This window comes from Taeniopygia guttata, chromosome Z, assembly GCF_048771995.1.
Source record: "Taeniopygia guttata chromosome Z, bTaeGut7.mat, whole genome shotgun sequence".
In the NCBI taxonomy this organism is placed as follows: domain Eukaryota; kingdom Metazoa; phylum Chordata; class Aves; order Passeriformes; family Estrildidae; genus Taeniopygia; species Taeniopygia guttata.
Window position 1 is genome coordinate 27136991 of NC_133063.1, and position 13880 is coordinate 27150870.

A 13880-nucleotide genomic window follows, 5' to 3' on the forward strand; every position below is an offset into this window, starting at 1 on the left:
GCAGCACAGTGCCTAGAACAGCTCAGGACTTGTGACCAACTGCCAGAGAGCATTAGGGACAGATCATTCGTCCTTCCACAACAACATGAATTTATTCTGCTTCAGTTCACAAATATTCATGATGCATATTCTCAAGCTCATAAGTAACGAACTATCTCTTGGGAAGTGCTGAATCATGTTTTTCGGTCATCCCTGAGCAATGCAGCTGCCATATCTCTCCGAAATAGAGCATCTGGTTTGTCAAGAAGAGCACTCCAAGTTTAGAGAGACAGATGAAGTCCTCCTAATTCAGAACACACACAGCTCACACTGTTAATGCACTGCCTTCTGTTGCTTTCTGACTACTGGATTTTCAGTCCAGATTAGGTGTTTCAACGAAGTTACCCTTTATTACCCAGTGACCACTATCAAAGCCTCCCACATGTGACTGAGCATGTTTTGTGACACAGAGGCATTGCCAGCAGAGCAGCTCCCCTCTTGGTTATGAATAAAATACCTTCATTGCCATGAGTTCCTGCATCAAGACTGCATTTTCCAGGTCCAGCCTCTGGTTGTCTCCACGTGGCTTCACATCATAACTAAGAGGATCAATGTGGATGCTTTCCAGCTCCAGCATTGTCAGTTTCACTGCTGCCCTGTCGTTTTTCAGCTGCTGGATGTAATCCTTCAGCCGCTGCTCATCCTCCTTCGTAAACTCCGTGTCACAGCTGCTTGCAGTAGAGCTGGTAGTACTGGAAAGACAAAGAATGGTATTATAAAAATATACATTTGAAACAAATTCCTAATTTTTACATCAACCATCCTCCCAATACTTCATCAACGCAACTGAGTCTTAAAAGCTCATAGAAAGGACACAGAGGTAGCATGACTGGACGGACACTGCAATGTGAGGTCTGACAAATTCAGGATACAAATTAATTCTTTAAGCTGCACAACAAAATTGACTTATGTGACAACTTGTCTGCAAAGCCAGATATTTACTGATGTCTAACAGCATTACTTTATCTGAAATGGTTTCTTCTGAAAAAAAAATGGTGGATTTTTTTTATTCAAAAAGGGAAAAAAAGCTATTTAAGACTTCTTAGCGATAACAGCACAGCAAGCTGCTCAGACACTGAGTCTTCTTTGAGAAGATGCATCTGCTAAGAAAAAAAGAATGAACCTAGATTTGATCCATCTCTACTCATGACTATACCAGTTATCACCTCAGATATTTTAATGGATACTTTTAGGAATCAACCTAATGAAAACTGCACTGGCAGATGCCAGGAGAACTTTCAGTTCATGTGAGGTGTACTCCTCAGCATTCCTTCAGGGATAGAGTGATTTAAACCTAACCAATGGAGTAGCAGGAATTCTAATAAAAAGTCATCATGAAAGATTTGGTGTATCTTCTGAACAAATGAGGGCCCATTACTCTGCCCCATAAGTGTTTACACAGAGATTGCAGAAAGGAGTAATAATGTCATTAGAGCAATGGGGGCTTGAGTGCTGCCTACCCACTTCCATGCATGCCAATGCTGCAGGGGGCCCAGACTGACACAGCTGTAGCATTCCAGGGCTGAACATAGTTGCAATAACACTAAAAGGAAAATAAAATGCCATGTTGTTTCTATAGCCTCACTCAAAGCTCCCTGCTGTCTCCTGAGGTCCTGCAATCAGCTGCCGGGTGAGGGATAAGTCATCCATTAACTGTGCCTGTCTGGAATGCTAGATGATCTCAGTTATCAGCAGGGGAATAAATCACTTTCTGTATCAAATTGCACTGCTATTCAACATTTTTGTAGTAAGAAAAAAGTCCCACCCGCTAGATGGTGTGAGAGCCAGGATGATATCCTAAAATATTATGCATGTGCAAAGGGAAAGCCTATCAAGACAGGCTTGATTTTTCTCTTTCCTTTGGTTCTGCTTCAGCTGAAGCTACACTGTGCTTTTTAAGTGCTTCATATAATTGCCCATCTTTCCACAAATTCCAAGCACAGCCTTGGAAAAGATAGAGAATAGGCAGGATTTTCTCAAAATCCTTCCCCCTCATGGAATATCATATTACAGCTCTTTACTACAGTTCTATGTTGATTTCACATTATTCCCTCCTTTTCTGAGGGATAAGAGGTGCCTGCTATAGTTAACACAACTGTAAATTGGTCTTTGCTTTTGTTTTCATCCATTTCCTTCGGCAGTGGAGCTTAAAAGCACTCAGTACCCATATGCATAGAAATCCTTTCAGGCTGAAACAAATTTTTGTTCATACTATTTCTTGATTAGAAAATCATGAAACGCTTACTAAAGCCTGCTTTACTGAACCTAAAGGTATCTTGCTGAATTAGATATTTATATAAAAAGAATGAGGATAGACAATGTGAAAAGTACTTTATTCTGTACTGAAGTCATGTTGTAAGTTTCTTCCTCAGCACCCAAAGACTGCAATTGCAGAGCTTTTCTGGATTAAATGTAAAACAGCTGTTGTTGGAGGAAAGATAGCTTTAAAAGTCTTGGGGCACGAAGACCTCATCTCAGTTTTTGCTTGAAAAGGAAAGAAAACCCAGCCTTCCTGCTGCAAATGAAACCTGAGCAAAAAAATGTTAAAAGTTTATTGTTATGTTGAGCTGGACCTCATACTCCATGCATATTCACAGATTTTGGCCCTTGAAGACCCACAGCTATGCATATATATGTTAGGGGAATGGAACCCAAAATGAGGAAGGCAGTCTGGGCTGCTGCCAGTGATACTCAGCCTGCTTTTACTTCAGTCCTGGCTGCCTGCCTGCCTGTCTGCAGCTGAGTTGGCTCCTCTGGTGAATTGCTAGCAAGCTCCTCTTCTTCTTCAAGGTTTTTTTTTTTGGTTGTTTTTTTTTTTTTTTTTTTTTTTGGGGGAGGGGGTTGGTTTTTTTTTTTTTTAAGTTGGAGGGAGCTCAGTAAGGAACTTGCGTCTCAGCCAGCACACAAGAGGACAAGAACCTTCAGCCTCCCACTGCATTTAGCAGCATATCCCCACCCAAAAGACTGGAAGCAGCTGGGCTAGAAGGGACAGAAACAGCACTGCAGTGTTTTTGATCTCCCCAGCAACTCTGCCAGGATGTGCTGCCCCAAAAACCCCACCAAACACCTCTCCATAGCCACAGTGCTGGTCCACTACTGCTCTCTTCAAGGGATGACAGCTGATGAGCACTTCATCCTGAATTTCTGATATTGCCTTCCCTTCTGAACAGCAATCAAGACAAAGGAAAACATTCACAGTATATTGCATCCATCCAAAAACCACAGGAAACTGTTGCAAAAGATGTGCAGTTTCTTATTTCTCAAGTGTTTAGGTAAGCACAGGGAAAGGATCACAGTTTCATCACAGCTGGAGAGAATACATCAGTCTGCCCATTCCCACGGATGCTGTATGAGAACAAGAAATATTCTTCACACTTGTTTCATTCCTTGAGTCTTTTATGATGATGTCATGCCTGGGTGATGTAAAATTAATTTTCATACACAATTTTTGGAAAATGTGTGGGCTGGTACAGTGTAATGTCAGTTTTATTTGCTAGCATTCATGTGTGTATGTAACATGCAGTGGATGGACATAGAAGAGGATTTCAGCAGTGCTTCTCTGTGAGTAGTTTCTGCAAACTACAAAAATGTATCCATAAAACCCTCAATGGGCATTATTTTATCTGTTAAAAATCAAGTAAATAAATTAATAGAATTGCAATTAAGCAATGGTGTGGATAATACAGTGGAACTGAGATTAACATTGTTAGAACTGAATCTATAAACTTGCTTAATACCTGCATAGAGCCTAAAGCTTCAAAGAATGCAGTTGATCCACTGTGCACGTAGTCCAAGCACCTTCTTTCTAGCTGAACATTGTGGTTTGAGATCTGGGACAGCACAATGCCAGTTTCTCTTCCTCAGAAACTGAAAAATACCCCAATCAGGCACAGGACAAACAACAGCTAATACCAGAGCCTTTGGTAAACTGCCCTGCTTCCTTCTGAGACTGCTTCAGTCCAGCAACAAAGTGTTGCACAGATAACACTGCGATAACTATTTAGACACTTCCAAATAACTCATTTGCACGCCTCAGCCAAGATAGTCTTGTCTGTCACCAAGTTATCTGAAACCTGAGATGGTTCTGATGAGAGATCTACTCCTACCGTTGACTGAGTTCAGATATTTTGTGACACTGCATAATACTGAAAAGAATTGCTTTTCCACATAAGGAACCTGATCTGTCCTCCCATGAACCCAGAGGTAAGGTTGAGCTTACTAGCAAAGCCTGGAATAAAATACACCATTCTCTGACAGTGTTACAACTGGGCTTCTTCCCTTTTGTTTCCTTCCAAAGGTGCAGTAAATCTAACATTGCTGGCAGTGTATGTTCTATACTTAGCTTCCGTCCATTTAAAATAATTATGATTTCCAACTATATTGCAAACTGATTTATATTTTCAAGAACTGAATTGGCAACATTATTGTGGTGCTGCTGCCAGTCAAATGAATTTAGATGCTCTTTTATTGCCTTTTATTTATTTTCATTTCAGTTGCTCCCTTTTAAAGTCTTTAACCACTCGTCACTAGTGGCTCACCAAGCACTTACTCTCAGTAACATATTCAGTGATTTGATTCAGAATCTCATCTGAAATTTCAAAGCCCAAGATGGGTCAACAATTCCACTGTAAATCCATATTCTACAGGATTTCAAACAACAGGGAGAATTAGTCATTTGTCACAAGTCTCAGCAAAGGATTGTTTTCATCATCCTACTGCCACTTTATTAATTTAGTTTCAAAGGGAAAAGGCAGCAATACATATCTGCAATTAAAAGCCTGCAACACTGAAACATCAAAAGCAAGAAAAATCTGTTTTGCAGATTCAAAGTAGGTTTTAATTGAATACTGTAAAATTATTTTTGCAATGGTGCCCAGGTGGGCAGTGGTCACATAGCACTCACTAGAGGTGAGAGGAATGACCTTGAATTGTGCCAGAGGAGTTTCAGATTAGATACTAGGAAAAAAAATTTACTGACAGAATCTTCAGACACTGGAATAAATTTCCCAGAGAAGCAGTCGAGTTGCCATCCCTAGAAGTGTTCAAGAGGTTTTTGGATGTGGCACTCGGGAATAAGGTTTAGGGGTGGTTATGGTGGTGCTGGGGTAATGGTTGGACTGGATGACCTTGAAGATATCTTCCAAACTTGATTTCTGTGGTTCTGTGATATAGAAAAGTATATGTCTTTGGAACCAAGACAGGTATTTCATCAATATGGTAGCACAGTGTTTGTGTCTGTAAGCTGAAGAGGGGATTCCTCTCTTTTGAGACAGGGTAGCAAAAATCTGAAAACACCTCTAACCATGTGTCACGTGAATGCAACAGAAGGAAAGAAGAGATTTACGTTTTCTGGAGAAGCTGAAGTTTCAAAAATGTCTTCATTGATACGTATGCTTAGGCAAAGATAAACTACTTTGGGCATGGGGGAGGGGAGAGGGACAACAATTTGTAGGTAACAATCAGATCAGGGTGCCGATGTCACAAATTCCTGACTTGCTATGTGCTCTCTGGGTGAGTGACATCAGCTTTTATCTCCTATATTCCACATATATAAAAAGAAATTGTAGAAGTTACCTCGTTCAGCACAATATTTTGCTCCACACCAGAAAAAATACCACAATGATAATAGTGATTCAAGATAAAACATTTCTTTAATATTAAAACACTAAATTTGCATTTTCATATTCATGACATAGCTTATCCTGATGACATTTTAAATTCTATGCCACTTTAAACATACTCTGCTGAAACTTCATCTACTGAGCCAACATCTTACATGGACACATACACAGAGGTCCAGCTGACCACCACTGAACACAGACACAAACACAGACTCTTATCCTCCCAAAAATTCTCTAAAGCAAGCAAGAACTGTAGAGATTACGTTCCTACCAAACACTTTCAGTGCAAGTCTAGGAAAGCAAATACTGAAACAGGAACAATCCCCCTCCCTGCCAGTTCTTCCCTGTCAATACTGGAAACTGCCTGAACTGTTTCCAAGAAAAAAAAAAAATCACTATACCCTGACTACATGCCACTATCTCACAAGGAACAAAAACACTGAGATAGTTCTGAAAAACTGAAAATTACTCTTTCAAACCATAGAATGGGAAACAAGCTTGGCTTAGGTACAGGTGTTACTGTTACAGGTAGACACAGATAACATGTTTGCATACAGGGGTAGATATGGCCTAAAATATAGCAAACCAAATCTTTGAAACAGCTTCACGTAATTTCTTTCTAGCCTGGTTTAAATGCTTTGGTAGAAAGTGTGATAAGTGTGCTACTAGGACAGATGCTGCCACAATCATTTCTATGTAAAGACACAGCTTTAGTGCACTGAGAGTGCACCAGAAAACTTCTCTGGATCAAACATTAAAATTCACCTCACATTAGGACCCTGTTCCCTCAGATTACCTTTTTGCTCCCTTTTTAGCTATTCCACACCAGTCATATGGCAGGAAATAAGATCCTTTGGAGGAGGCATCAGCAAGAAGAGGAAATGATACAGTACCAAAATAAACTTCTGAAGTGTCAAAAAAATGACAGCATTTGAATAAAGAACTGGCTAGAAAACTGAATTAAAATGAAGTTTTAGAGCAAATCTGAGAAGCAAAAATAACTTTTAAAGAGAAAAATGCTCATCTATATTTATCCAGGACACTTGCCAAATTTGTATCCATGCACAAGCACACATATTTACTGCAGAGTACAATTATACCAGAGGCAGGCAAAAACTCAAAATGAAGCTCCTGGTAGATATATTTGAACTGGAGCACTTCTGCAATAATAGCTCATCTATGTTTTATTATTTTATAGGTCTTCAGAAAAACTGCAGTATCCAGCCCTTCCTGGAAGAATCCAATCTATTCCACGCCATGAGTGAAAAGAACAGGATGAGAAGGAATAATTTGGAGGGGTGCAAAGGGTAACGAAAGAGAAGGGAGGGGAAATGGTTTAAAAGTGATGGCTAGATTTGCAACATTTAGAAAACAATTCTTGAGAACTCCAGTGAAAGCCTGTTTCAGATCTCTGGTTCTCTGCACATCCATGCTATCTGCATACAATAGATATGAGTAACAAGAACATGATTTGAGTTCCAATAAAACAGTAAGAAAGTCACTGTAGTAAAACAAATGTAATGGTTTTGCCCTTTATAAGGAAGATCAAAGTTCTAAGCAACCCATTTGCAACAAATTTGCACAAAACTCTTCTTGGCTGGAGTTCCTCAAAGTCCAAAGACAATTAGACCACTGAGGCATGGCAACTTACAAATCAAAGCACAGAAGCCAAAGGACTGAGGTGAGGTAAGGTAGCACAGCAAATACAATAGAACATAACTTTTTGTCTGGAATCAAAGCTTAGGAGATTAGGAGAGCAGAAGAGTTACAGCTACCTGGTGTGGCTGTTGGAGGATAGGCTTTCCCAGGGCTGCACACTGCAGCCTGTGACTGCATAGGCTCCCCCACAGCTCCCATCCAACTTCATCAGCAAGGCTTTTGCTGCATTCTCAGCTGTCTTCCGGCAGTCATGAGCCCTCTTAAGCATTTGTGTGACATTTTCATCACCTGTCTGGTCCCCTGTTTTTAAGAAAACAATGTTTCAGTCAGGAATTAAGGCAAGAGATCCTTCTACTCGCTCTCAGTTTATACTAAGACAATGACAATAAATTACCAATCTATGAACTAAAAGCAACTTCGCTTCTTTTTGAGCACCAGTGATTAACTGGGACACTGGCCTGAATGTACCCTGCTCCTAGTCACAAGCTCCAGGTACTTATGGCTCCAGGCAACATGTCTTAAGTGATGCAAAATTTTAGCTTGTCTATTTGTAATGGGTGTGCATTCTGCATTAGCATTAGGTTTGGATGCTCTAATTATGAACACACTGGAAAAGCCTCAGCCTCATTTACAACTCTTACTCCAGTCGGTGCAGTGTGGTTTCACAGAGTAGTCATCTCCATAACTTCTCCCAGGCACCTTGATCTCAAGCCTGATGGTTTGCCAGAACACCTTTCTTACAGGCTACCTGGCCAGACAGAAGAATTGCTCTGTTGCTCAGAAGCACACTCTCACATTTTACAGTCACGCATACTAAGCCAAAAGAAAACTAGCCCTGGTTAAATTGCTATAATTTTTAGTGGTTATACAGCACCCATGTAGCTGGTAAACTTCAGGAGAAGCAGGACTGAAACCACCACTGTCACTACTCCTACAGTCTTCCAGCTGCACTGCAGTCAAGTAATTAAATTAAGACATGTTATTGGCTACACAGAAAATCTACAAATGTATTTGTAGATTAAGCTACAATATATTTGTACTTTAGCAAAACCCAACAGCTTGCTCATGTGTTAGATTTTCATGTAATCCTTGTTCAAGTCAATTACCTTTAGTGCACACTTGTTGAGTGAAGTGTATGCACTAGAAGTAACATTAATGAGGAAGAAAGGAAGGGTGAATGCTCTGCTAAGAGAAGCTGGATATGCTCATCTTTAAGTGATGTAACTCCCATGGATTTTCTGCTCACAGATGTTGATATAAAGTTTAACTGATCTTCAAACCAAAAATCTGTTATTTTATCTAGGTGTGTTCATCAAATTTCATAATGAAGTACAGTTACATAAAACATACACAACTTCCTCCACGCTGTGCTGGGTAATGGCAAATTTGCACTATTTCTCAGGGCTGTAACTGACAATTAAGAGCTGTAGACAGATACCTACATAAAAATTTAACTACAGTCTCTTCCATAAAATGCATGTCAGATGAAATCCTACTCAAACCCAAAGCATTTCTTCCTTATTAGATTTCTTTCTACCACCTACATTAATAGAACATCCTAGCCTAAATTCACTTTTGCTACTCACTGATCTCTGCCAGCTGGGAGAAGTTCCCTAGCATATTGTAGGAGGGAATAGCAGAGTTTGGAGAAAGGTAGAAGAAAATCTCAGACATCCCCTCTACTGAGGAGCCAGTGCTCCTAACACACCAGCTATGCATCAGCACAGTATGAACAGTTATTCTCCCTCTGAATGCTTCTTTCTACTTGAAGATTACTATGACTGCCTTCTCCTATCAATTAAAGGAATGGAACTATTAACACTGGAATTTCATTGTGCAATCACCTCTTTCTATCAGAAGAATGGAGCCAGCAGCAATGCCAAGCTCCAAATTTCTGAACTGTACTGTACCTATGATAGTGGCTTGTTCCATTATTTAGTAGGCAGCATATTAAAAAACAACACCTAGCCACAGGATTAACTAAGCACAGAACATACAGGCTAAACAGAAGATAGAATGTTTTAAAATTCCACAGCAAAGGTAAAACGGCGTGAAAAACTACAGCCTTAAAAACAATTTTTATTTCTAACTACTCAATGCTACCCTTGTATTATTTTAATCTCAGTTTTTCACAGATTAGACTGTTTCTGGGGAGTCAATCTTAGTGAATCTGGACTTGCAACTACCACAGCTGCACAGCCCTAAGCCACCGTGCTCACTGGTATTGTTTAATTATTCCACTCTGTACAGTTGCACGCCTACAACAATCTCACCCCTGCCAGAAGAGGCATCTCCTTGTGAAAGCAACACAGGTGAATTAAAATTGCTCTCTTGCATTTTACCTCTATTTTTGGGGAGTATAAAATAATTAAAATAGTTAAAACCAAGAAATTACTGGAGAACATTCTTAAGTAATGGGTGATGACATGATTCACCATTACAACCAATGCTAAGTGACATGCCAAAACAACACTTAAATTAAGTGATACATTGACATCTTACCAACAGAACCAACACCTGCAGCTCTGAATTGGCCAAGAATGAGACTCTGCTCACTTTCTGCCAATGCTAACAGCAGCTCATATGCTTCTATGCACTGTTCACTGAAAGGGAAAACAAAAACCACAAAAAATGTTAACTGCAATTTTAAAGAAGAACAATACCTGCAATAGCAACAACAAAAAAAGAGCTGTCTGATTAACTGCATGATTCTCTACTACTTGTCTAGCAGCAGGGTTATTAAAGAACATGATACACATAGCTTCTATCACAAGCATTCAGCAGTCTCCCCATTCTTGTAGCAGTGACAGGCTGACCTCAAGAAATGTAACAAGGCAAAAGATAAGAGAGTGACCCAAAATAAAGGAAGCTCCAGAAGTATGTTTTAAACAGGTGGCAATAGAAACAGCAGTCAAGATGATCCCTTTGAGAAATTTTTCCCAGAGTGTCTTACTATGAAGCATACAGTATTCTATACTCTACAATGTAATTATACTACACAGTGTTGTAAGCAGAAAAGAGGCAAGAAAAATACTTCTTGTTCTGTCCTGACTGTAAGATGTTCCTCCTTAGGACAGAAGAGCTTCCAATTCTATTTATGAGTCATACAATCCCTGTTGCATTTTAATGTTTTTAAAAATACATACTAATATACTATTAGCAATTTACAGTTCTTTGCTCAAGGCTGATAGTAAAAGAATACATTCTTAAAAAGGCAGATGATTTGTTCCAAGACCAAATCTGCCTGTCCAAAATTAGTTGCAGTTGAAGGTGTCAAGTGACACTGTATTTTTGTGAACAGTTTCGTGAAAATTTACATACTTACTACCAAATACCAAGCCATTAATCCACAACTCCAACTGATGTGATACAAAGTCATTCTGAGTTATGTGGAGTTTAACAATCTCTGCTCCACTGGTCTTGGGAAAGTACAGAGAACCTGTATCTTAAGGTTGGATTTAGCAACACAGCCTCAGTCTACACACAACCCCTAATTCAAATACTAATTCAGTACTTAAGAATGAAGAGATAAAACCTCTACATTCCTGTAAGATGCTGGTCAACAGCAGTTGAAATACCCTGTAAGAATAACTTCAGTTGGGTAGTTTGTCAGGCAGTGGTGCCTTTTCAGGCAGGAAAAAAAAATAAACAGTATTACTATGGCACACCATCAACTTCACTCTTGAACACTTCTACCAAGTCTCCCCCAGCTCCCTCTTCCTGGCTGAGCCCCTTGTGTAGGTACATACCTGTACTGCAGTGCCAGCCTGAGGGCCGTGGCATTGGACTCGTACTTGCCCACAAGCATGCTCATCCTCTCTGCATTGCTCTTGCACTCCTCCAGTGTTATTGTCAGCAAGTCGTTCTGGGATTTCAAGTGTTCAATACGGCTGCAAAAAAATTAAGTAATTTGCAACCTTCAAGCTTAACTTGCAGTCACTGTCCTGAAAATTCTAGGACAGTCACACTTCAAAACAACAAAAATTTCATAGTCTACAAAAGTGTTTTTTTAATGAAGATGGCAAAATCCATCAGTTCTGTATATCCTATCAGAAGGCAAGAGGATAGAAATTTCTCTTAGGTCATCCTCTTCTCCTCCCCATAAAACTTAGTCATAACCCTGTGCAGCAGCAGCAAGCAGAAAGCTGTATCCTGGTTTTGCAGCCACAAGACTGCATAGGACAGTTTCATATTAACCTTTTGCTCAATTTTTCTGCCTTCATTCCTCACTTTCTGCTGCCACATTTGCAACTTGTTTTAAATGGCATATTCATTAGTGTGATTATGGGTGTGTGCAGGGATCATGCAGTTGCATAAATGCCTTCTTTCTTCTGAAAATCCAGAGTAACCATTCCACCTGAAGTCATGTTTGGGTTGTGATTAGAGAGGCAACTTCCAAACTACAAATGAGGTTTCAGTGAGGCAATGTAACCTCCAAATGTTCTGGCAAAAGTCAAATAGAAGCTTAACTGTAATACCCTCCCACAATGAAATTAACTCTGAACATGAAAATGAAGATTCAGAGTATCACTATTACTGTTTATTCTCTCTGCTGAACCACACATCAATATACTTTACCTAACTGTAAAAATTTGATATATGCCAAAACCAGAGAGACAAACAATTAGAAACCTTGTACAGGTAGTTAACTAAGAAATCCATGCCATCCAGGACTCTGAAATCACTAACTTCTTGACAAAGAAGACTGAGAAGAGCTAGTATATATGTTTATCAGAACAAAGCCCTGACTTTTCTAGATGCTAGAACTGCCACTTTCTGTATCTTGACATCTTCTATAATGATACATGTTGTCAAAGCATAATTGTGCAGTGTACAGAAAAAAAGAAAAAAAAAAGTTTTGCAGCAGTACAAAAACACAACCTGTAAATAAAAAGAGATACTGTACTCATCAGACTAAATTTGAGCCTAGCTAGCTGTGGGGAAGACAGAATTTGGATAGAGACGTGCTGAGACACAATTCTTATACTCCTGATCCAGATTTGATTTTATGTGCCAAAAAAAGACATGAAATACTGGTTTGTATAGAGCTTGCTAAAGGATAACACCAGCAGTGTTTCAACTGCAACCAGAAAGCCGTAATCTATCTTCTGCAGACAGAAACCTATTTGCTACACCACCAAGTATCAGTACCTGTATTAAGACAGTTAAATGTTATTATTCTGTTTCTTCAGGACAAAACAAAGCAAGCTAATTTCAGAATGATGCAGACTAAGTTATGGGAGTCCTTATTTCAAGGAGTAATATGTCTTATGAAAAAAGGTGCCGTGACTACTTGACCAGCCACAGAAAGGGACACTCCAGAGTACAGATACGGGAAGGTGCTGTACTGATCTGATAATGCACAAACAAGCTTATAGTCATGGAAAGAATCCTTAGCACACAATTCAATCTCCTCTTCAGCAAGCACATTCCATGGTTATCTGCAGCTGCCACAGCTGAACTGATATTAAACTAAGAAATTTTCAAAAAGGGTAAAAAAGCAGTCAACTCTAATGAAGCTAAGAGAGGACAACTAAATTTCTAGCTCACCTATTTAATCTCTCCGTCTCCACTTCAAACTCTCGGATTTTACTTTCAGAGATAGCAGATCCATGTGAATAGAGAGTCTGGAAGATTTCCTGTATGTTTGAGCAGTCTTGGAGGGAATGTGCCAAATGTTCAGCCACTGTACTAGAGACCTGCATGGGGCAGTTAATAGATCATTGTGAAGAGATATCCACTGGATTTCTCCCAGATACTTTCTGCATTAAGAACTGCATTTGATTGCATGCATTCACTTCAATGCATTCATTATTCAGTTTTTGTTATGAGCTTTACACTGAATAGAACATTTACAAGATTCCACCTTTAGAAGCCATTTTGTTCCTAAAATTCTACTAACAAGGGGAAAGTCCACTATTTCATTATACATTTAAAAAGCCTACTATGCAAGTTATTTAAGTTCTTGAGAGCTTAGCAAAGGGTTAGAGCCAAGTTCTTCAGTAAAAGAAATATTAACACACAGTAACAACAGCGTTATTGATTTACATTGGCATTTCAAAAGCAGAATCCAGCTTGCTGTTGGTTGAAAGTTGTGAAATGAAACTGGAGAATATTTCTGAAGAATATTTTGGTGGAACTGACTCAAAAATTTTTATCTTGAAGTCAGTCATGAGAATGACTTCTATCCACTGGTTTTGGGAAAATGAGATCCTAATACTGGGTGAAATATTCTTTGTTAAAATATTTTTGCTCAAACTAGCTTTTAAAGTATTTTGAGATAGTAAACATATTAATTTTATTAAGAAAAAAATGCGTTTATTGGAACATGGATCATGCAAGCACACAGTTCTTAGTCCTTACCCCTATGCTGCTGATTTCTGATCCTAAGACAGGTCTATCAGATGATGAAGACTCTGATCTTGTCTTTGACAACTTCACTCTTTCAGCAATCTGTAAGTCAGAATGCTGCACAGGTTACACAGCAGCCCATACCCCATAAAGATCACACAAACCCCATCTGTTCTCTAGTTACACTTGCAAAGCTGAAGCAAACTACTA

The 13880-nt window shown here is 39.3% G+C and overlaps 1 protein-coding gene across 2 annotated transcripts in view; it reads right to left on the reverse strand.

Moving 5' to 3' along the window:
- The window catches only part of MCC (MCC regulator of WNT signaling pathway), a 182665-nt gene that overhangs the window by 20553 nt on the left and 148232 nt on the right, over nt 1-13880 (reverse strand). For both annotated transcript variants that reach the window (XM_072922223.1, XM_004177133.5), the window contains 6 exons: nt 13683-13772; nt 12870-13018; nt 11069-11209; nt 9822-9922; nt 7436-7619; nt 497-731 (listed from right to left, as the gene is read on the reverse strand). In XM_072922223.1, coding sequence (XP_072778324.1) covers nt 497-731; nt 7436-7619; nt 9822-9922; nt 11069-11209; nt 12870-13018; nt 13683-13772 — 900 coding nt within the window. The remainder of the gene's footprint in view (nt 1-496; nt 732-7435; nt 7620-9821; nt 9923-11068; nt 11210-12869; nt 13019-13682; nt 13773-13880) is intronic.